The sequence below is a fragment of the Myotis lucifugus genome, unplaced genomic scaffold (assembly GCF_000147115.1).
Source record: "Myotis lucifugus unplaced genomic scaffold, Myoluc2.0 scaffold_6, whole genome shotgun sequence".
Lineage (NCBI taxonomy): Eukaryota > Metazoa > Chordata > Mammalia > Chiroptera > Vespertilionidae > Myotis > Myotis lucifugus.
The window spans coordinates 11426819-11451898 of record NW_005871054.1 but is presented as its reverse complement, the minus strand read 5'-3'; the positions used below and the strand labels follow the sequence as shown (position 1 = coordinate 11451898).

The window sequence follows — 25080 nt, the reverse complement described above, 5'->3', positions numbered from 1 at the left end:
CAACGATTGAAATTTCTTTTGAGAGCCAAATTTTTTAAACTTAAACTATATAGGTAGGTGCATTGTTATTAACTTAATTAGGGTACTCCTAAGGCTTAGGAAGAGCCACACTCAAGGGGCCAAAGAGCCGCATGTGGCTCGCGAGCCGCAGTTTGCCGACCATTTCCCTAGGGCATGTCATAGGATCATACAGTTCTCATCATTTCCATAGTGCACACCAGATGGTCTGTTGGTCAGAACTGAGTCCAGAGACTAGTCCCCTTATTAATTTCTCTGCCTTGTACGTGATGAAGCTACATGTGTAGTGGATCAAGAAGAAGTAGCCCCTACTTTGATTTTGGCAAAGCAAAGCTGCCAGCAGTTGTCTGGATGCCATTCCCCATCACTGCTAGGTGCTGGCTTGATGATCCTAGTTTTGATACATATTGGGATTTTGTACCTTTTTTTTTTTTTGGTGGGGCTTATAATGCTCTAAGTTAAGTCTGCAAGCCCTGAGCCCAACTGCCTGGGCTTGAATCCAAGTCTACTGCTTATGAGTTGAATTACTTTGGGCAAGTTACTTAACCTCTCTGGTCTCAATTTCCTAATCTGAAAATAGAGGTGATAATAATAGTATTGATCTCAAAGGCTATTGTGAGGATTAAAAGAGTAAACATGTTAAACACTTAGAAATGAGTGTTTATTGGAACACAGTAAATACTTAATGTGTTGTTCCTATCATTCATATATTCAACAGTGGCTTCCAGCTCTCCTACCAGAACTGAGGGAAATGGTCTTCCTTTCCATGTGCTGGACAGAATTTTCATGAAATGCAGCCACCTGTTCAAATGAACTCCACTGGGGTAGAGGCCTCTCTGTTCCTGGGTGGAGCGGGTCAGTTCAGTGGCCTGGGCTCCCCCAAATGTCCTCACTCTCTGAAAGCCCTCAACCACCTTTCGCCTGTGTTGGCATCATTGACATTTTTGCAATTGGACATTTTTCATGTCTTTTTTTGAATAGCCTGGGTCCTGCTTGTGCCAATATTGCAAAGAACATGGCTCATTGTTTCCTTTTCAACTGCTGCTCTTTGTCTCTGTTCTTACCAGACTCACACAATAGAATGCACTGCATTGTTTTGATTAAAGGACTGGCTTCCTTACTCTGGAGAAATTACAAATGCGAGTGGGAGACCTCATGTTGTCAGGCCTGCACAATGCTTTGTGCCCATTCAAACATCTGGAGAGTCACTTCAGATAACTTTTTTCCAAAACATCATGGTGTCAGAATTAAATGAGAAAGGCTTCCTTTGCCTTGAGGATGCTGTCACAGGCCGGGAAATGAATTTTCCTCCTCCTCTCCTCTATTATGATAGCTGCACCTTACTTTAAAGCATTGTCTAGGTTCTCTATTCAAATGTCAGTACTTGTGATCAAACAGAGAGAATAGTACCTTTTTATTCAAAATAAGACTCAGGCTTTAGAACTTAACCACAGATGACACTTTAATTCTGAATGCTGCCTTATAGCAAACTCCAGATATTTCTTGGACTATAAAAGCATTTCTTAGGTTATATTAATGTTATACTACAGTTCCCTCTTGGATCATGTACTCACCTAGTTTTGGATGATTTCAAAGAAGAAAGCTTAACTTATGTTTACAGACTCTCAGGGACTCAAAAGACCCAATTGCTGAAGGGCAAAACATGCTATTTTAGAATATATGTCCTATGATGGTATATCTATCAACAAATTTTTATCAAACAACTATAGAAACACCATCTCAAAGAATAGGGATCCTAAGTTTGCTACTGTCTTCTCCATGTGCTACTTTGCTGAAGTCCTTTTACATAGGAATAATTCCTCATGCATAAAGACACTTGTGTGCTGGATTCCCAGGCAGTGGTTGTAGGGATAATTATCACTGGTCTCTACTGTCTGCTACCAGGACCTTAGTTTTGAATGTTCATCAGAACCCCCCCATTCCTGTGGGGCTCGCAGCCTCTATGGCATGGGGGTCCCTCTCTCTGATTTGGTCATGCCTCCTGCCTTTCAGCAGGCCTGGAGTTCTATTTTTATATATAAATATGTTTTTATTGATTTCAGAGAGAAGGGAGAAGGAGAGAGGGATAGAAACATCAATGATGAGAGAGAATCATTGATTGGCTGCCTCCTGCATGCCCCCTACTGGGGATTGAGCCCACAACCTGAGCATGTACCCTGACTGGGAATCAAACCGTGACCTCCTGCATGGGTCTAGGCTCAATCACTGAACCAAGCCGGCCAGGCAGCACTAGCGTTCTTATGTTTCCTCACATCTCACCAAGTTCATGTCAACTTACATGACTTTATCATATGTAACAAAAAAAGGTGATAGGCATCCAAAAATGATAACAACAATGGATTATAATATAGTGAATAAAATGTTTTTAAAATCCACACTCCACAGTGATACTTAAAAAGAGAGAATGAAAGAGAGAGAGAGAGAGAGAGAGAGAGAGAGAGAGAGAGAGAGAGAAGGAAAGGGAGAAAAAGGAAACCTCTTTCTTTTTTTAACAGAAGAGTGCTGACTAACAAATATAGAGGCATGGTAGACTTTCCTATGTATTAACTGAATAATCAACAGATGCTAAAACCATTGGACAAAGGTTGTTGGCTACAGGATAGTCACACAAACTCAAATTATCCCACCATGATTTAGTTATTAATGACAAAGGGAAATATGCACCCTTACAATGAAGAGATCAGTCACTACCTTAACCAAATGGCTAAGGAGTGGGACAGTGGGATGTGCTGTTCCTCCTGGTTTGATGCATTGGGAGAGACATAACATCTCCTTTGTTGTGTTCTTGCAGAAACATTGACCTGAATCTAGCTATGACAGTATAGACAAATGAATCCAGACATTGTCATCCAGAACAGAGGAGGAAAGAGGGGCAGTTTTTTGCAGAATCGGGTGGAAGGTGATGTTGGGAGGACTAGAGACATAATAGCAAAAATGCAATGCATAAACTTTGATTAGATCCCAAGTTTAAAAAATCTATAAACATATTTTTATTTAAATATGGATTATAGGTTGGATAATGCCATTAAATTCATGTTGATTTTCTTAGCTGTAGTTATGTGGAATTTCCCTATTTTGGGGAGATATGTGCTGAAGTATTTAGATATGAGGTGTCATGATGTCTATAAACTTTTTTGGATGGTTTGGCCAAAGGGAAATGTATTGTATATAGTTACATATATAGAAATGGAGTAGGCATGGCGAGCTGGAAATAGTAGCTGAATCTAGGTAAGGTATATAGGGAGTTCATAGTACTATCTGTTCCACTTGTCAGTGGGGAGACAGAGAGAGTGACTCCAATTACCAGTTTAAAATTTCAAAATAAAAATATTTAAAATGAGATGATGCAACAGTGTTTTAAGGGTGGTCTAAACAACTGGCTTGCTGAGTGTTAGTTTTTAATTGTGACAGTGCAGTGCAGACAATACAGTGTGACTGACTTTATACAAGGAGGTATTAATAATCCCATTGGAAAGACAGAGACAGAGTTACGTCGAGGTGGTGTGACTTGACTAAGGCTGGTTACATGCAGAGCCAGGACTAGAACATAGGCTTTCTATTTCAGTGCCAAGCAGTCTCTCTACTGTGGCTTGTCAGAGGTGCAACCTGAAATCTTGTCATTCTTTGCCAGGCATCTTTTCTCTGAATTAGTCTTAGAGAATTAGTTGCTGTGACCTTTTCTTCTCTTTGTGGAGTTCTGATATGAATCAAGGTTGTCACATTTTTGAGACTTGCATGACCAGTGATCTAGAATATTTTAGAGGTGGCGAAGCCAAATCCTGCTTACCTAGGGGGGACATTTCAAAGTGGCATCTGGAGGAGATTTAATGAAAAGCCAAAGGGCCATAAAGGAACATAAGAGTATAATGCATGGCTTTAGCATTAGCCCCACTGAGCTTCTCCAGCATCAAGTGAAGTGTTTTGTTTTTATTAAATGAGCTCACAGTTGGTACAGATTTAGGTGGGGGAGGCAGGAAGGTTTCCATGAAAAGCAAATTCTCAAAAACTAGTCATGAAGAGAGAGGGCTTATTTTCATTATTTTCTAACTAGAGAGCTGAACTCTATAGTTGAGAAAATCCAGGCTTTCCTTTTTAAGTAATACCCTTTTCCAAGGGGGTGCTCCACAGGATCCCCCACTTACAGTAGGGCCCATTCAGCCAAGGACAAGTGCCAAACAAATGACTAATCTCTCCCCTTGCAGACACAGGGTTGAGAGTGAGGAGGGGGATGAAGCACATTTCCCCAAGGGCTCTCTGGGAGAAATGGATCCACAATCCTCATTAACTTCAGAAGTGGGGCAATTACCTGCCCTGTTGGTAGGCACTATTCATCTTAAAGTCAGTACTAACACAAATTAATAGTCCACAAATAAAAATACCATGTAGCTGTTGTGTACACATGCTGAAATATGATGTGTGAAAAGGAATCTTTGATTGTTTTGTTACTTTGGTGGGGAGGTCTGGTCTTGTGAGCTTGTAGAATCCCATGAATTATTATTTTCTTCTGCTCTTTCATTCCTGTTCCGCACCACTCCCATCATTGTACATTTACCTGAGAGGAGTATCTGTTGGTTCCTGATTATTTTTAGATTTAGGTCAAAATCAAAGGGAGTCTTGGCTATTTATGATCTTTGAATAAAGGCAGCTTATTTGAGTGGTTTCTTCTTACTACTTTTATTTAGTTACTTCTAAGCCTCTAGCCCAGCCATGGGCAAACTACGGCCCGCGGGCCGGATCCGGCCGTTTGAAATGAATAAAACTAAAAAAAAAAGACCGTACCCTTTTATGTAATGATGTTTACTTTGAATTTATATTAGTTCACACAAACACTCCATCCATGCTTTTGTTCCGGCCCTCCGGTCCAGTTTAAGAACCCATTGTGGCCCTCGAGTCAAAAAGTTTGCCCACCCCTGCTCTAGCCCCTTATCCCAGCATTCAAGACCCTCTGCAATCAAATGTTTCTTCCATTCCTTTTTATGTAAACATATTGATCTAAACCTATTTTCCATCCCTTAAGCAGGATGTTCACTCCCAGTGAGTATCCCTCATCCTATTTTCCTCCTCCCACAGCCTTGCGTTTGCACATGCTGCCTTTCACTTGGATTCCTTGCTCCCCTATTCTCAGTATGTGGTACAACATAATGATGAAGCCCATGACTCTAAGCCAGACTGTTTGGTCGTATATCTTGACCTTGGGTAAATTACTTAATCTCTAAAAATGAGAGTGATAGTCCCTACCTCAAAGGGTTGCTGTGAAACTTACTAGTAAATGGGTATTTAAAAATAAGTACTCAAAAATTGTGCAGGCTTTTAATAGGTGCTATATAAATATTACAAATGTTGTTGCTTGTATGAGGTCTGACTCAAGTCTCAGCTCTGCCCTGCAGCCTCCTCTGATTTCTCCAGCCTGAGAGGATTTCTCCAAGACTTCTCATTTCTGTGTACTACACACTCTCACAGTGAATATCTACTGCTTGTATTCTTTTTATTATTTCATGGTTTTTCCCATTGAGATTATGAGCTACTGGAGTACATGGATCTTATATATCTTTTGTGTTCTCAATAAAGACACAGGAAGACCCTCAATTCTAATCATGCAGTACCCTTCCACTCATTGTTTGTTCTGAAATACCCTGTTTCTGACAGGGGTATGATGGATGAGTAGTTCCAGATCCACATGTAACAGAGAAACACTTTATAAACAGCTGGAAGAGCTGTGGTGTTTGAGAGAAGTGGAGGAGTAAAAAGATTGTAGAGAGGTTTTTCCAGTATCTAAAGACTCCTTCCTGGTGTTCAAGAGTTACAAGTAAAGAATTTTACTTATCTTGAAACCTTTTTTGTTGTTGTTGCTCTGTATTCTTTTGATTGCACCACTGAGCTGGGACTACATTGGCCAAATTTTCATAACATAATTATATGTGTTGGTTTATGGATTATGCCTACACAAAGTAAAAAATTCTATACAAATGCAGTGTACCATTGATGCCAATTTTTAGAATCCACTGATATAAAAGAATCCCCTGAGATGTCTCTCCTCTTGCTTTACAACTACTTCATTTCAGGGTCATCCAGTCCATTCTCTCTCTCTCTCTCTCTCTCTCTCTCTCTCTCTCTCTCTCTCTGAGGGTGAGCTCACTTATTACCTTAATATGATCCTGCCATGGACTATAACCAAAGCAGAAAGAGAGAGAGGAACATGGATGTGTGGAGTAAAATTGAATATGGGTCACTGGGCATTGAATATAAATTAGACATGGTGTCCAGGATGCAGCTTCTGAATGGTAGGTCAAAGGAAGGTGCCCCATGTGACAATGGCAGGGATCCAGAGTGAAGGAAGTCTGGCAGGTGTACAGTGAAGAGAGTGACTTGTGTTATTTTAGTACAATACCTACTCAAACTTAAATGTGCATGTGAATCACTTGGGATCTTGTGAAAATGTATATTCTGAGTCAGTAGGTTTGGGATGGCCCTGAAAGTTTGCATTTCTAACCAGTTTTTGGAAGATACTGTAGATGCTGGCCCATGGACTATACTTTGAATAGCAAGGCATTGGGAAAGAGCCTGAAAGGGATAGAGCCTTTGAGCCTGGTAGCCTGATGAGTGATGATCAAATAAGAAGACATTATTTTCAAATTTAACATTAAGGGATTTAGGGAATTGGGCATTAATGGTGTTGCTTCAGAAACAAAAGTCATCCAAGGGGACAGTGAGAGAGGGGGAGAGAGAGAAAGAGAGGGAGAGAGAGAAGAGAGAGAGAGAGAGAGAGAGAGAGAGAGAGAGAGAGAGAGAGAAAGAAAGAAAGATGGTCCATTGATCAAATACTCTACCTACTTGGAGAGTATCCTTCCAAACTCTTCTCAGATGAAACTTGAAATTTCTGTGCTCTCTTTTAACCCCTCCAGGCTGTCTCTTTGCAGCTGCAAAGCATTCCACTGATGAATGAACAACTTCATCAGTTGGAAATTTTTTCACTGTAAATCCTCAGGGTCCATTTGATTAATTTTAAACTGATGGGGTTGGCTGGTTGTGATGTGAACATATGACCCAGATTTGATGCCACACAACTCCTCTCAACTTTGGCATTTTAGATCCAAGAGAATGTCATTAGCAAGTGAGGGGCAAGGTATAAGACAAGAAAGAGATCACCTTAAGCTAGAAATGAGAATAGCAGGAGGCTGTATGGAAGAACATGAACCTGGGAGTTACTCACAGTGTTATGGATTCGTTATTCATCCCTTGAAAAGCATTTCCTGGTATGGTGGTTATGTGTAAGTTATCACAAATTTCCCTTGAGGAATGAAATGAGAAATATTTACTTTCCAAATTTTAGCTGCAAATAGGAAACTGTTATGCATAGCAATCAGCCTGGTACTTACAGAATGAAATTAAATTCAGAGGAGAAGATCTTCGTAACATCTGGAAGCTTTTGAATGCCAGTGTTACAAATGCTCCTGTGATTTGGGGCAAGGTGGGATGTGGGCAGAGAGTGAGCAAAAGGGAGTGTTATTATGGCATAAAGATAAAAAACAGTAGAAAGCCATTTTGCAAATACTATTTTCACATTAAATTTAAAAGTATTGAGTTTGGCTTTACCAGTCACACTTTCAGATGTCAAAGACTGTGAGACTTTAAAAGCCCCTAACCCTATGGGAGAAGTTGCTCTAATGATTTCTATTTTGAGATCTAGGGGCTGGGACCAAACTTTCAGGTGTTTTTCATTTATGTTTATTTTTCATTGCATTCCAGTTTCCTTTTGCTAATTAGTTTAGACCATGCTCTTCATAGTTCTAGAAAGCATCTTTCTATTGTAGACAGGTTTTAACTCAAACTCTTCAGAAAGATTAATCTCTATGTGAGCAATTCAGATCCAGAAAGATGCATCTCTTTGTGAGCAATCCATATCCCTTATCACTGCAAATTTTCCTTTATTTAGCTATCCGGGATTCAGGAAAGTCTTCCTTAAATCTCACTGAAATCATTCAACATTCTCTTGGTTATTTGAGCTACTGAAGGCTCCTCCTCTCCCTTTTCCTTAAACTTCAAGGAAGAGAGAGGCTTCAGTGGTGGGTTAAACTGAAGGATATTTTATTACACAAGAACGGGATTCCTTTAGAGGAGTCAGGTCATCTGGATTTCACTCAACCGAGTTTCAAGTCCCCACTCATGGACTCTGGACAACTGACATGAACTGCTTGGCACCCTGGTGACAATGCAAGGAAGCCAGGTTTCTGTTTTGGCTCTCTGGTTCTCTTCCTTACCTGCTACCCCAGATCACACTGAATCCTGCCCTGTTTGTGGCTGGTGATAGCAATGCGGGCTTAGACTTCAATGTGTATGGGGGTTGATGGAATATCCCTTTTTTTAAAGGGGTGGTGAAAATGCTATTTAATAAAGACAGTGATTCTTAGATGACAAGGGGCTGCAGTCATCACACTTGGTTCTGGGATTTTTATTATGTTTTTCCAAAGTGGTAAATGCTGAGATGCTTGTGTGTCCTGTAGACCCCTTGAAGGTTTGGAAAAGCAGAACACCTGAGTTAGGAATCCTCCAGCATTGGCGCTGCCAAAGGAGTTACCCTAATGCCAGCAGCAGTTCCTGTCAGGGCCCCAGAGCAAGACTGCACAGATGACGTTGAACACCAGAGAGAGGATGTCCCGCCTCTCTCCTCCATTTTTTAAAAAGTGGTAGGCATTGTAGACTTTGCATCCTCTGGAGATTTTATGAAATTTAACTTATCAGGAAGAAGAGAGAGAGGATATCTGTGTTAAGTGATTTATTTTTCTGTGTGAATAAGTAATTGATATGTGAGAAGATCCACAGTGATAAATTTATAGATTGTATCAAATTTCAGGAATTTTGATTTTGCTGGTAAGGCAATGAATCTGCAGGGCTAGGGTGGACCTCAGCTGATAATTCTAACTAGTGGACCAATTAGACTTAATGGGACATACAAAATAATGGTTTAGTTTATATGTCACAGTGCCTACCTGAAGGCAATACTTAAAATGTTTTCACTTAATGAATGAAGGAACAAATGAGATAAAGGAGATCAGTGATTCTCAACCAGGGATAGGGGTCAAATCAGAATTGCCTTGTCCTCTCTCCACATCACCACCTCACCTTAGAGATTCTCATTCACCCTTTTAAAGTGTCATGACCTACCCCCCCCCCCCCCACCACCACTCCCATTCCTACCACCAGCTTTGAAAATCACTGCAAAGAGGTGATGGTCTTCTCTGCTGTTTGGGACAGAGATAGTGTTGAGAACCACTTATAGGTGTTTGAAAGTGCCAGCATAGTGGCTGACAAGAAACGCTGATTAAATCAGAGGGCTGAAGACGGACATGAAAATAATTCTAAGTATATGGTTAAAAAAATTCTTCTCAACCTTGCAATTGTTTTGCTTTTTACCAGATCCCCATCTTCCCCTCCCCAGTTGCTTAAAAACGAAAATTCCTCACAGGTATTTTAACCGGGGGAGATTTATAAATGCTCCAGGCTCGATGTATACCAGATTTTTGGTGTTCTGGATCAGTCTGTAAAGAGAGAAGGGGAAACAGGCAGCAGTTTACTAGATGTGCATTGTTTGGAATGCATGAGACCATGGTCACCAGGGGATGCTGGCTGAAAACAGCATCAACAGAATCAAGTGCTTGAGAGGCACTCCGGAGACCCCGGGGATGAAAGCAGCATGGTGAGAGCCGGTGGCTATTTCCAGGAAGCTCTGCTCTCAACATCCTGCCAAGGCAGGTGCATCATAGCTGGGAACCTGTTCTACCCTCTACCCCTGTTCCAACTCCTTCTACCCCTTTTCCCCAGGCAGCATTGATCCCTTGGCTCCTGGCCAAGTAGGTCCTGCCCTACTATGGAGCCTGCACACTGGTGATGATGGGAGAATCTGCTCCCAGGAGAGATGAGCAAATTAGCTTCTCTCTCTTGTAGTAAATTGGTTCTCTTCATACTGGGCTGGCAGCCACACTGACCAATTATCCAGATGTCACCCAGTCCGTGGAACAGCAGGGCAGAGTCCAGGAGCTTGGATTTGGGGGATTTTATGCTTATTCTGTAGATAATTTGTTGCATGATGATGCTTAGTCTCCTAACTTCCCTGAGCTAGTGTTCCCTTCTGTAATATGGAAATAACACACACTCTTCCGACTTCACAGGTTGGGAGGTAGTAATAGAATATGCAGAGACAATGTACAAGGTAGAGCTTTGCAAAGTGTAAAAGTACAGCCATACATTATAGTGGTGTAACTGTCCTTCTCCCTAGTCCCACCAGTGAATTTGACCCTTTGAGAAGAGGCCTTAGTTGCCGGGTCTCATTTACTTTGGTTTCAGTAAAAGGCCAGTAAATGCCTCTGGTTTTCTTAACCCATTCAACAACCACTCGATGAAAGAATAATTACTCTTGTATAGAGAAAATATAGAGCACTGGTTAGGTGGACGGACTCTGGGGTCAGCTTGGTTTTACATCTTGGTTTTACTAATTGTATGACTTGGATATGTCACTTACAGCTCCGTCTCTTCATAGGGCAGTTTTAAAGAAATAAATGTGTAAGTTTGGTTCATAGTAAGTCTTCAACCAATGTGAACAATTACCATAGTTGATGAAATCAGGAAATTGAATGATTTGTCTGAGAAGTAGCAGAACTTGGAGATGAACCCAGTTTTTTCCTGACTTCAGCTCTAGTGCTCATTCCACCTTACCTTATTTACCCACCATTGGTGCCTATTTCCATCTTTTATGTCCTTTTGATTAGTTAAAGGTGAGTGACATTTTGTTGTAATTGTTTTTACAACTGAATAAAGCAAACATGGGCTATATAAAGCATTATGTGAGTGAGATGGAAGGGAATTTTATCTCTTAAGGATCTTTTGTGGTTTGACCTTAGACCACTTATCCATCCATCCACTCATTCATCAAACATTGATTGGGCTCTTATATGTGCCAGGTGTGGTTTAGGTGCTGGGGATACAAAGCAAAGAGAACCTGTGCAGAGCTAGCATCCTAATCTCAGGGCCTTTCTTGGGAAAAGTCCATAAACTTTCCCTTAGAGCATTTCATTTTTCTTGCTGTTGATAAATGTTGCTTTGCATCATGAGAAGCTTTATTTACCTGAAGCTGCTCTTGTGGTTCTCAACGTAAGCTGTGCTGAATCAGCATCCCTCGGGAAGTCTGTTAGAACTGTGGATTTCTAGGTCTATAGACTGTCATCTATAATTGTAATGAGCCCCCCAAGAAATTTTACCTCACAGACAAGTCCAGATATACCTTTAGTACTTAAATGCTCATTACTGTGGATTTCTCATAATTGTTTGGTGAGTTATTCTCACTCCCCTGGCCACACTCATCTCCTGGGGAGATTTGTATTTTTACCTCCTCTGTACTCCAGCAGCATTTGGTCCTTGGTTGGACATGTGGCAGGTCATTATCATACTTATTAATTATTCTCTTTAGATAATTGCTAATTGGACCATTCATAGGGAGGTCTTCTGGTATGGTGGCACATGCACAATCTTTGAAGAAAGACAGGCTGAGGTTGAATCCCAAACCTGCCATTGTCTGAGGCACTACATTGGTCAAGTCACTGACCTCCCTGCGGCTCCATTCCTTCCCCTGAACACAAGGGGTAGTTACTCCATTTTACAGGGTGGTTGTGAGGATTTAATGACACAACCTAGAAGAAATAAGTGCCAAGCATAAGTGCTTAAAAACTGTTGCCAACATGTTTCCCCTTTCCTTAACTTTAGAAACTCCTATGCAGGTGAATTTTATAGACATTCAGGTTTGGGCCAAACAAGACAGCAGTAACAGACCCAGTTTCAGAGTCACATGACCTGATTTATAGTCTTAGTTAACTTGCTGTGTGACATCAGGCAAGTCAGTTAACCTTTGGGACACAAAGTTCATGAGCTGAAAACTGAATTAAGCTAGTCTTCTCCCATCCTTTTCATTAATTGGAGGAAAATAATTTGGAAAGGATAATCTTGAAGAATCAATTTTAAGACATCACGATAACAACAAACCCAACATACACATGCCCAACACAAGACTTTTACATGATAGGTATTCAAGAACTATTTACTGAATGAATGAATATGCCCAAACTAATTCATGAGCTATAAGCTCCTTTCTAAATTTTCCCACCACCCCAACTACTCCATACCCTCCCTTCCATAAGGTAAGAGCTACTTGGCAGGACTCCACAATGGCAATTTTAATTTTTAACTTTGTGTTGTGATGTTTCAGAGTTTATGCAGCTCTCAGGGAGAAGCAGTTGTCACCATGGCAACCTTCAGGCCACTGCAGTGAGCGAAATTAGTGCCTGCCCAGACCTAGTAATTGCTGTAGTCTTTTCCTCTTGGCTTCCTAGCAGTGGATGCTTGAATACAAAAACCGAGTGGGCTCCAGCCAGTGAGAGTAATAGTGTACAGCAGTAAACGATCTGTTAGCTGATGCTTACATTTCAGACAAATTGAGGAGGTTGTCAAAGGCCTTAGCTTCTATCTTTTCCAGGGAATCACTCTGAGAAATTTCACTAGGGAGAGAGGGAAAAAAAAAGAAGAAACATGAAATAAATGACTGTCTGCATCATAAGCAGCTGTGTATGTGGCCCAACAACTGGGGTGTCCTTTTAAAAAAGAACAGTGGCACCTTTAGCTGTCCTCACATAATAAGTGCTAACACCTCCCTTTAGGAGCCCTGATGGGCATCTACAACCCAGGTGCTGTTGAAATGCAAGTTTCAGTAATCCCTGTTTATTTACAACAGGATTTTTTTTCTTGTTTATTATGACACTAGGAGCCCAGTGCACGAATTTGTGCACCTTGAAAGGAACTGTGGTCCACAAGGCTGCTGTGGGCATAGGGGTGGGTCTCGGCCTATCCTCCATGCCCCCTCCTGGCCCCTCCCACCGAGGCCCCCCGGTCCTCTGTCTGCCAGAAGCCCCACTCCTGCTGCTTCCGTGCTGGCCCCGCTCACACCCGCTGATGCTTGGAGCGATTGGGGCCAGCGCAGTCAGTGGGTGCAAGCGGTGGCTGCTGCCCTGATCGCCCCTCAGGAGCAGGGGGAGGTGGAGAAGCCCTCAGAGGCAATTGGGGCCAGCAGCTGTGAGCGCAGGGTGGGACTGCAGCACACAGGAGCAAAGAATTTTGAATAACCACCAGAGGATCAGCTCAATGACAGTGGCCAGCACCCCACCTTGGTCTGGTGCCCCCACTCTCCTGCTCCACCATCCCACTGTGGCCGATGCCTGCCATGTTCTGCACTCTGCCGCCTGCTGCCCACGCCCACCATGTCCCGCGCACACCCCTTGGTGGTCAGTGCATGTCATAGTGATCATTGTTTGGTTGTTCCACCATTTGATCTATTTGCATATTAGCCTTTTATTATATTGGATGGCATCATAGATTATTAGAAGTCGACAGGCCCTTTGAGAAAATCTAGTCAGATTCCCTTGTTTTACAGCAAATTGAGTTTCTGAGAGGAGAGGTGCCTATTGTTTTTCCCCATTTATTTTTCATTTATGCTTGTATCATTTCTTTTAAATAATTTTTCAATTAACTCAAACTCAATATTTTTTTGTATTAGTTTCAGGTATATAGCATAGTGGTTAGATAATCATATACTTTACAAAGTTTTCAGCCTGACCTGGCACCATACATAGTTATTACAGTATTATCGATTATATTCCCTTTGCTGTAGTTTACATTCCCATGACTGTTTTGTAACTACCAATTTGTATTCCTTAATCCCTTCACTTTTTTCACCCAGTCCCTGAACTCCCTCTTCTTTGGCAACTATAAGTCTATTCTCTGTATCTATGAGTTTTTTTCAATTTTGTTTGTTCATTTATTTCGTTCTTAGATTCCACATATATGTGAAATCATATGGTATTTGTTTTTTCTGGCTGATTTATTTTATGTAACACAATACCCTCCAGGTCCATCCATGCTTTTGCAAATGGTAAGATTTCATTCTTTTTTATGACCAAATAACATTCCATTGTGTAATGTACCATAGCTTTCTTATCCACTCATCTGGTGATGGGCACTTGGGTTACTTCCATATCTTCGCCATTGTAAATAATGCAGCAATGAACATAGGGGTGCATATATTCTTCCTAATTAGTGTTTTGGGTTTTTTAGGATATATACCCAAAAGTGGAATCACTGGGTCATAAGGATGTTCCATTTTTAATTTTTTGAGTATTCTCCATGCTGTTTTCCAGAGTGGCTGCACCAGAGGCACCTACTGTTTATAGGAATGTTTCAGGATCAGGATCAGGCTATCTGGGTTCCCAACTCCATCATTTTAGTGAGGTTTTCATTTGGGTTGAATTTGTTGTTTCCTAACTCTTTCCCTTTTCCCAAAATCCTGTTCTGAGGCAAAAGCAAGGTGGTCACCTCCTGCACATAGTATCTTTCTGGTTGTGACTGTCTATTTCTTTGACTGTTTTTCTCTGTTAGCAAATTGAGGACAGAGAGTATGTCCCATTCACTTCTGAACCCTGGTAGCATCACAATGCCTGGCACATTGGGAATGAATGAATGGATAGATTAATGAATGAATTGATTTTTTTAAAAAAAGACACAAAAGTAAAGGAAACAGTTTTGCCATATACCACCTCCAAGCATGTAGGTAATGTCAATGTTATTCTAAAATCCCAACATAAGCTACCATTTACTGCCAGCTAAGAAAAATGTCTCAAATTCACAAATTGTACATTTGCGTGTTTTTTAAGGTTAACATTCATTGAAGGCTTCAGATTTGATGAGAGCTTTAGCACACAGAAAGGCTGAGCCTAGGGCAGTTAATGCCTTTTATGAACACAGTAATGGATCATTCCTGGGCTGATTCATCTCATTCCTACCTAATGGTTTGCTTATTTAACTGTGGCTGCCTTTTTTTACCAGGAGGTGTCAATGCATTAAAACTTCTCAAAACTCACCATGTAAACGTGAGAGCAGAAGAGAAGAATTAGGTTCAAGCAAACTGACATTTCTGTAACCTGCAGTGAATTTCTCATAATATGCACTAATTCTTAAGGAATTATTTTTACTATACTCATTGCTTGCTAATATCCTAAAGAGAATCAGAAGTTCCTCAAGGAGCTGGAATTGCTTTGAAAGCCCAGTGGACTGTTAAAAATCAGAGATGTTCTCTGGGAACTAAAAGGCCCCTTAGGTCTTTTGACTCAGACTAACATTAAGGAGGATACTGGAATCCTGGAGTACTGAGAAAGTTCTCTCTCCATGTATGGAGTCTTGGACCATAGAAGCTGAGACTCAGGGCAAAGGATTAAAGTTACATCTGAACAAATGTGAGATCACACTGCCTTTTCAGGCTGCTCTACACTTTGATAAATACCTCTGATCAATGAGGCTATAAGTATTGTGCTTTTGTCATTGCTTGTTATATTTTAGATACAAAGATTATCTTTCCATGCACAATAAACTTCCAACACGTTTTCTTCTATGTGGTGTTATCTAAAAATGTGACACAAGGAAATAACTGCTGTAGCAGGAGAATTTTTATGATTGGAATCTATCATCTTTTCTACTTAAGAAGTTTATCATCACTTATCAAAATACATTCAGTTCACTGAAGCAAGGTTAATTATCTAGATTTTAATGACTTTTGAAAATCATACCTCTCTTCAAAGGTTCCTAGATATTATTTGTATTAATAAGATAAAAGTACTAGGTTTCCCAAAATATAGTTTCTCTCCTAGAAAAATGATCCCCTTTCAACTATGCTTTCCCTTGGAAAAATTTATTATTCCAATTATAAATGTCTTTTGATATGCAGTATCTTACTTACATTTTTATGACCTCATTAAGTCCTCTGAAAGCTTGAGATGGAATTACTTTGATACGGAGATAGGTGAGTGATCTAGAAAAGAAAAAAAGGAAAGCCAAGAGTTTAAATTTTAAGATTGGGTGCCTTTTAAGTTCATGAATAAAATGTGTGTGTGTGTTTGTGTGTGTGACTACAGAGCTCTCAACAACTGAATTTAGGTTGGGAATTCTAACTTATATCCATAAAGAGATGTGTCATGAATTATTGCTGGTCTATATCAAACAATGTGTAATTTTTTGGTTAAAATCCGAACTTTGGGATCAGACACACAAGGTTCAAATCCTCACTCTCTTACTACCTGGCTATGTGATCCTGATCATGTCATTTAAGCCCTCTGTTTCAGTTTCTTCATCTATAAAACTAAAATAAGATAACCCATGTGAAGGACAGGGCTTCGCACCAAGTAAATAGTTAATACATAGTTCTAAAGTGGTCCTATAAGTTTGGTTGGGAGGGTGGAAAAGAAGCTTTCTTGGGTAGAGTGGAGAAACAAATGGTAAAAATACAACTGAAAATTAGGCAGACAGGAGAAGGGAAGATCTATTAAGAACATGTCCCATTTTCTCCAGGCAGCCTATTATCCCAAGAGCACTTGCTAATATGGTTAAATCACACGGGCATCACATGCCATTTTTGGGGAACATCTATAGAGCACATTTCCTTCAGGCACTCACTTATATCCAGAGGAACAATCTAAGTGTTCTTGAATTGAGATAAAATTATGCATTACATAAGAGTTGAGAATAGAATGATTACTCATCAACAGCAAAAACTAGAACAGGATGATGTACAAGTGATAAAGGAACTTGGAGTTAAGATAACTCAGAAGAAAGCATCAGCCAGGTAGGGATGAATGTTCAACATTTATCAAGTATCTACAGTGATTCAAAATTTTAGCACTAGGACTGGCAGAGAGAAGGGGCATGGAGCAGGACATTTCAGGTGGGACAAGAATATCATGACAATGAGTACAGAGGTGGGAGGTGCTGCCTTGCTTTTCATCATCTATGCATCAGAGACTGCCTTAGCTGCTGGGACAGAAAAGCTCCATGATGAGCAGATTTGAGTCAGTGAGATGTCTTACAGTTCCAGAGAGACTTGCTGCTGGTATAAGGTGCTGTGTGAGTGATGCACACCAACCTATAACCTTGTTATATCTACTCAACAATGGAGTGAGTAGATATTCCCCTTTAATAGCAGAAAAAACTGGATCACAAAGATATTAAGTAATTTGAACAAGGTAACAGGACTAAGCAGATTGAGTCCAAATTTTCTTCCCACTGGCAATATTGGGCCAAAGTATGTGATTCCCAATCCACTCTTTTTGTTTCTTCCCCTGCCCCCCAATTTTATTGAGGAATAATTGACAAACATATATATTTAAGGTGTTCAACATGATGATTTGATATACACATACATTGTGAATAGTTAACTTTTGTTGTGGTGGGAACACTTAAATTAAGATGTACTCACAGCAACTTTCAAGTATACAATACAGTATTATTAACTATAGTCACCATGCTGTACATTAGATCCTCAGAACTTATAATAGTTTGTACCCTTGACCTCTACATTTTCTTCTCTCAGGCCATGGCAATCATTCTATTCCCTGTTTCTATGAATCAACTTAACAAGTTTTTTTTAGAGTCTACATATAAGTGATGCCATGCAATATTTGTCTTTCTCTGTCCAGCTTATTTCACTTAGCATAATGCCCTCCAGGTTCACTCCATACTGTCACAAAGGTAGCTTTTCTTCTCTCTCTTTTTTTATGGTTGAAAACTATTCCTGTGTGTGTGTGTGTGTGTGTGTGTGTGTGTGTGTGTATCACCTAGTTATATTTTCTATCCATTTGTCAAAGGACATTTAGGTTGTTTCCTTATCTTGGCTGTTATAAATAATGCTGCAGTGAACATGAGAGTGCAGATATCACTTTGAGATACTGATTTCATTTCCTTTGGACATCTACCCAGGTAATGCCCTCTCTCTCAGTGAGCACAGTGGTGGGAAAGGCCTTGTAACCTTGCTTTTCTTGAGAGGAGGCATGCCACACTCTTGATATTCCTCCTGCAAAGCATCTTACCAACAGTTCCTCTCTGTGGCTAATGCAAAGCAATTTCATTGCAGAAAAATGCTTTCATTCGATTCTCTTAGAGATGGTACAACCTTGAGGAAGTAAACCAAACTTGGTCCCCTGAATCTATTCCTGAAGACAGTCTCCCCAGGTACACCGTTCAATACCCAAGCTTATTTAACAGGGCATCCAAGAGGAACAGGGACAGTGGGGGAGAAATCTTCTTACGATGGCATGTTTGCTTCCTATATTTCTTCTGGAATCATGTCCGCTTGGCTTACTGATTAAAAACACAGTTTTATTGCTCTCTGCACTGCCAAGTCAATAAATTTCCAGAAGAGAAAGCTGTATTCTACTGTACCCCATGCAACATCAATAAAACTGACAGCCAAATTCTGATTCCAGAGTCTTTATTGCTGGGGATAATGCAGTGCAGAACATATTTTGAAGAGTGTTTACATAAAAGCTTCCACTGAACACTTCAGAGCCATTTATATGCAAATGAAACCCCCAGGCTGAAGCCTCTCCCCAGGCAGTCTCCTCCTCCATAAGGGCACAAGGTGTGGCTCTCAGAGGAGCAATTTGGCTCAGATTTGACCAGGGAGGTTGTTTGGGATTTTGATTGATATAGGGATGAGGAATGAGGAGCAAAGGTCAGACAGAAGTGAAAGAAGCAGTAGATCATGCACTGGCTGTCCCCAATGACTATGGAAAAATCCCTGGTACAAGATGAAAATTTTGAAGTTGATGTTGATGCCACAGAGCAGGAAAGGCAGAGTGATTGAATTCCCACCATAGAAGCCACGGAGCGAACAGCAGGTAGTTTTGTGGTTGTGGCTGGGGCAAGATAAAGGCCTGGGGGCCAGAGAATGGGGAGAGAGGTTGGGTGAGGTAGGGGCACTGAGCTTTTCACAACAGATGTATTCTCTTAAACCCATGTGGAGAATGTGTTTCTGCGAATCCAAAACTGTTTTTTCCCCCCACTGATTTATATTTTTATTTTAGAGATGCTATGTCTTTATTTCCATTGCATCTTCAATTGGCAGCAGTTCCTAAGCATTCAAGTGTCTGTCTCCTGTATTTAAATGTGTTTGTTCACGTGGCCCATGATTTATTCATGACCATTTGAATGCACTTCCATTAAGGTGCTCTATTCTTTGATGGATGCTTCTATGATTCTTTCCACAAAGCCAGAAACTTTTAGCAATGTGGTTGTCTCAATTACACTGCTATTCTACTCCCACATACATCCTAGAAAAATTCTCACACTGATACTTAAGGGCAACTGTACAAGGGTTGTCTTCATAGCATTGTTGGTGTCGGGTGGGTTGGAGGCAACCTGAGTATCCTCTGCTGAGCGAGGGAATGGTAAAATGTGGACAGTATACACCTACCTAATTGGTCAGCAGTGAGAAGCAAGCATCTAAAGCATGATTCTAAGATCCACACAGAGCATCATGTGTGGATCTTCGAATCATTGTGATAAGAGAAAAAATATATATACACACACAGAATTAAAATACATACACATCAAACATAGACATTTAAAAAGAAAACATATAAACATACATTTGGATGGTTGCCCATGGTGAGTCAAAAGGAAGTAGGAGAAGGGGATAAGATAAATAACTGAAAACAGAGAGGGACTTTGAATGGACCAATGATAATGTTACTTGAATGAAGAAATATAATCAACTTAATGCTCTGTACTATGAGAAAAATGGAAAAGAGAAAATGTTTTATTTTGATGTATCGAGTTTCCTCCTCACTTTCCCTCCCTCCTTCCTCCTTTCCTTCCTTCCTTTTTTGCACTTAGGCCTACATGTATTCCAAGACTTTTGTGAACTTCAGGGACTCTTGTGGGAAGGCCAATCAGTATCATTAGATATAGAACAGAAACCAAGGAGAACTGGGAAAAAAAGGCCAAAGGCAAGGACTGTTCAGCGACTCTGCTGTTCAGGGTCAAAGGAGGCATGAAAGCTATGCATAAAGCAAAGAAAAATAAAGGAAGGACAGCCTTTTCTGTCTCAGACAAATAGAATCATCCTTCCAAACTATGCAAACTATGGATCTCAGATGAGCCAGGACTAGTGGGCAAATGTGAGTTTGAACTTGCAGGGTGGGGCGTTCTCTCTGCCTCTTGAAAAGTGAGATGGCTGTGGAAGAATATGGCTGTGAAACCATATGTAGCTGCTTACATTTATTACATTTTCACAGTCCTTTGTACAGTTTTAAACTTTGATTTCTAAATGAATAATGTAGCATGGGTGACACCTGGAACATGGCCAAAACCCACCTTGCCCAAGTGCCTTTCACACAGATGTTGAAACAAATACTTAGATCAGAAGACAAAGGTTGCCTTAGTTTCATCATTTCTGGAACCTCCATCTACTTAAGAATCCTGCCTGCAAGTTCCTCACCCTTCCAGTTATAAAGTTGAAGTAGAAATAGTCAGCCTGTCTTCCTTAGAATTGGAATAAAGCACTCACCCTAGTTCTGAGATCTTGTAATTGGTTATGACTCTGGTGAAGCCCTGTGTTTCTCTGCATCATGTACACTGGGCCCAACAATATTTGGAGAGTAGGAGTGTGCCTGCATGCCTTGGATTATATCTGCTTCCCCCACACCATGTTGGTGCTTGTTTTTGTCTTGATTCCTTATTCTGTAACCTGCAGGTCCTCTCTAATTGTTCCTAATGTCTCTTGAATACTCAAGGTTGGGCCTTGAGCCACTCTTCTTTTTCTCTCCTGACTGATAACCTTCAAAGGAGACAATCTGTCCAGCCCACTGAATTGTTAATGAACCCTCAAAATAATGTTAGTTGGAGAGCTTTAGAACCAAGAGGACTCTGTGTCCCCCTTCAAGGAGATCTAGGATTTGGAAATCCTTGCTTATAAAAACCTATCAATTGGGAGACATTTGCTTTATCAAAGGGTTCTTTTTTCTACAAAAAGATTCCAGGCACAGTTCCTTTAAATAGCAAACTTCATAGGTGAATTGGAAATATGGTTCAGTGGGTACACTCTCTCCTTTTAAAGACAGGCCATGCATAAAGCCAATAACAACTGCAGGTTCCCCACTTTCCTTTGGTTTTTAAGAGCTTGGAGTACACAGTTCAGGGCAGGACCCACTTCTGAAGCCCGTAGGTTGAGCAGGGCCAGAGGGAGACAAGAGCCAGGGAAAAGATGCAGCACCAATCTGGAGCCTTCAAAGCTTGGGTGAAGTCTTTGGTCACTTTGCTGGAGCTTTTACCTTCCTTCTGTTACCAGTGAATCAGGTACTCGGTTCTTGAGTTTGGCAAAGGAAGAATTCAGAGCCAAGAACTCTAGTGCTAGAGGAAGTTTAATTAGCAAGCAAGGCACAAGTACACTAGAAAAGAAAGGCTTGAGCCCGCTGCTCAGAGAGCTGCATTGGCCTTCTAGAAAGAAACTCACAGAGGCAGAAGCAGTGAGCTAGCTGGGCTTCATGGACTCAGGAAACAAGTAACAGAGGCAAAAGGGGGGCCCTTGGAGATAGGTTCAGGGGGTTAGCCCAAGATGAGCTGCCCCTGCTCATTGCTACCCTGGTTGCAAGTCTCATGGAGACCTTTAGAGCTGAAGAGAAAGAAAGCAAAGACACAGACCTGAAGACAGTAGACATGGGAGAGAGAGAGAGAGAGAGAGGAGAGAGAGAACACTGGGTCCTTTGTCTTAAGGGTTTTTATCTGTTTTCTAAAGGTGGGAATTTTAGGGGAGGTGTCAGGAGAGGATCTCAATAGGATATTCATCAGCTTTCCAGGTGTATCCCTTAATTTGCTGATTCATCAAAATGAGGAGGATCAGTGTCATGATCTCTACTGGTTGGTCAGTCCTAGGGTAGGGGGTCATTGGTTATTGCCTCTGGTCCTGATGCCAGCTGTGGTAATGCTTGGTCTGCTTTTGCTGCTTTTCTGGGCCTGGAACTGAAACACAACTGAGGCCTAAATGTTATGCTGGTTTGACTAAAACTCTGTTAACAGACCTGAGGCTTTGTTCTGAAGATTATTTGATGCTGATAAGAACCTCATTGTTCTGAAGGCTTTAATGCTGAAGGGAGTGGTATGTGGGAGAAGGAGGCAGGTAACAGGATGCTGGATGAGGCCAGTTTGAATCAGTCATCTGTCTCAGTTTCCCCATTCTACTTGCCAAGGAATTTTCCTAGCTTCTAACTATCGTGCCTCACTTCTGCCCAGCATGACAGAAGTGAAATATTTTTATTCACTTCCCTCTAATTGTTTAGAAAAGCCATCTATATTATCGACTTAGGAAAGCTACAAACATCCATCCATCTTTTACAGATGATTAGTTTATTGATGGAGCTACACACCCTGAATTTTAAAACACTACAAAATCAAAGGGAAGGGAAAAGAGAAATCAAAGATGGTCAAAGCTTTTTTGCCTAATAAACTCATTGAAATAGGAGGGAGGGACATTAGCTTATTTAAATTCAAAAGAATGTTAATGTTTTTGTATTTATAATATAAAACCTTGTTCTATATTTAACAGAAGCTTAAGAATTTCTGTATTCTTTTCAAAGCTGCTCAGTAATTACAATAAACTTGCTTTCATCTTGGAATGAAATAAAATGGCTTTTCTCTTTCCAAATGATTTAAATCTTTGTGATTTCAAGTGCATTGATCTATTTGGTAACTTCATTACTTGGTATGTCTTCATTTGTTGGCCTCTTGTCTTTAGCATTTACCTTGAGGGAGCTGAGACTGCAATGTTAACTGAAATATGAAGTCAGTATAGATGGACATCCAAAATGTTAAGTTTTACTTCAGAAACTTTTGGAGCATGCATTAAAAATACATTCAGGTAGCCCTAGTCGGTTTGGCTCAGTGGATAAAGCATTGGCCTGTGGACCGAAGGGTCTCGAGTTCAATTTCTGTCAAGGGCATGTACCTCCATTGCAGACTCCTCCCTGGTCCAGGCCCTGGTCAGGACTCGTGCAGGAGGCAACCAATCAATGTGTTTCCTCATGTCGATGTTTCTCTCTGTCTTTCCCTCTCTTCCACTCTCTAAAAATCAATGGAAAAATATCCTTGGGTGAGGATTGAAAAACAAACAAACACATCCAGGTAGTTCTATCGTTTGACTACTTCTTTAAGCAGGTATTGTATTTGGCTCAAAGGATCAGAGTGAAAGGTCCACTTGCAGGTGGTTTGGTCTAGCCCCTCACTTTGCAGTTGAAGAAACTTAAGTTAGGAAAAGTGAAATGACGTCCCTGAAACTACCTGGCAATTCAGTGGCAGGTCTGGACTATAACGTAGGTTACTTCATTCCTGGTCCAGTGCTGTGTCCTTCACAAATCACATCAGTACTTTTCTTTGAGGGGAGGGGGGTTCATACATCCTGCTACATGATCCTCTGGTTCTCCTGTGAAAACCTAGACTTCTGATGGAGCCTTCAGCTTCTTGAGGGTATGTGCTCACAGCTTTAACATTAAAGATGGGAAGAGATCAGCCAAAGAACTTATATGCATATATACATAACCCATGGTCACTGACAATAGGGTGGTGAAGGCCTGAGGTGGAGGGTGGGGGTGGGTTAGAAGAGGTCAATGGGGGGAAAAAGGGGACATACGTAATACTTTCAACTATAAAGATAAAAAAAAGATGCAGCTCAAATTCCTCTTCCTCCACGAAGCTTTAGATTCTACCAGAATGGGTTTTCTTTCTCTCTTTGGTTCTCATCAGCATTTAATAACAATATAGGTTTTTGTTTGTTTGTTTACTGCACTGTTATTTGAAATTTACCAGGAGCCCTGTATGAACATTTCTTCTGTTCCACCATTGGACACCCAGTCTCTGGTGGATTCTGCCTTCATATGTATCTTGCTTCTAGTCCTTTATCCCTTTCCCACTGCCACTCTTCTTGGCCTTTTTTTCCCCCTCCACCTTGACTCAACTATACTCCCCAAATTGGTTTCCTCTCACCCTGTCCTGGGTTTCTCCTGCCCACTCTAGATTAATCTTCCTTATAACTCCTACTGTGTCACTCTTAGATATCTACGGATGTCTCAGCCTTGCATTCAAGGCTCTCTAAATAAAGGCTCAAACTTCATTTGTCAGTCCTATCACTCATCATTCCTCTCATATAACTAGTATACTAAACTTGTGCTGTCCAGCACCACAGCCACTAGCCACATGTGGCCACTGAGCACTTAAACTATGGCCAGTCCAAGCTGAGATCCACTGTAAGTGTAACATACACACTAGATGTCAAAGACTTAGTATGAAAAAGAATGGAAAGTATCTCATGAATAATTTCATATTGATTACATGTTGAATAATATTTTGTACATATTGGATTAAATAAAGTATTTTATTAAAACTAATTTCACCCTTTAAAAGCTTTTTAAATGTGGCTATTAGAAAATAAAAATGACACCTGTGACACATTATATTTCTACTAGACAGTGCTTATCTAGACAAATCAGACTATTGTGCTTCCTGAACTTGCCTCACTTTCCTTTCTTCATTCATACCATCTCCACCATCTGGCACATCTGCACTTCTCTGCTGGTCAAATTCTACTCTTGTTAAAGGTTTGTCTTGGGTGCTACATTCTTTAAGGAATGTGTCTTCCCACCAATTGCATGTGCTTTCTCTTTGGAAGTAGCACAGTGGGTTAGTGAAGAGTATAGTTTCTGCAGCCAGGCTGTCTGGGTTTAAATCATCACTTCATTCTATATCTATAAATGATGATGATGCTAAGTAACCCAGAGATTTTTGAGATTAAGTAAGAAAATGTCTATATAATACTGCTACAGCGTCAAGCACAAAATAAGGCTCAGTAAGTACTTTTAATTCATAGCTGCTTACTGTGAAAAACTCAAGCTTCCCCTCTTTTGCCTTCCTTGTCGGGGGTGGAGTAGGGTAGGTTCAGGATTTGGGAATGCACTCTTCTACTTAAGGTCATCCTTAAGCTTATAAAACGGTGACTTGTTCCAAACACTTGACTATCTGCTGATTATACATAGGACAACTGAGAGGAAGGCTAACCACACCCAATTGGCATCTTTCTTTTGGGTTCAGGTATCTCTTATAGGCCTCCCCTAATAGCTTTTAAAGAAATGATAA

General features: G+C 40.7%; 1 protein-coding gene across 1 annotated transcript in view; it reads right to left on the bottom strand.

Annotated features, from left to right (window-relative positions):
• LHCGR (luteinizing hormone/choriogonadotropin receptor) overlaps window positions 1–25080 on the bottom strand; it is a gene marked incomplete at its 5' end in the record, with an annotated part of 55500 nt that overhangs the window by 20308 nt on the left and 10112 nt on the right. Inside the window, 5 exons of the mRNA XM_023746052.1 lie at window positions 7250–7327; window positions 7416–7490; window positions 9501–9575; window positions 12507–12581; window positions 15866–15937. Of these exons, the coding sequence (XP_023601820.1) occupies window positions 7250–7327; window positions 7416–7490; window positions 9501–9575; window positions 12507–12581; window positions 15866–15937 (375 nt within the window). The remainder of the gene's footprint in view (window positions 1–7249; window positions 7328–7415; window positions 7491–9500; window positions 9576–12506; window positions 12582–15865; window positions 15938–25080) is intronic.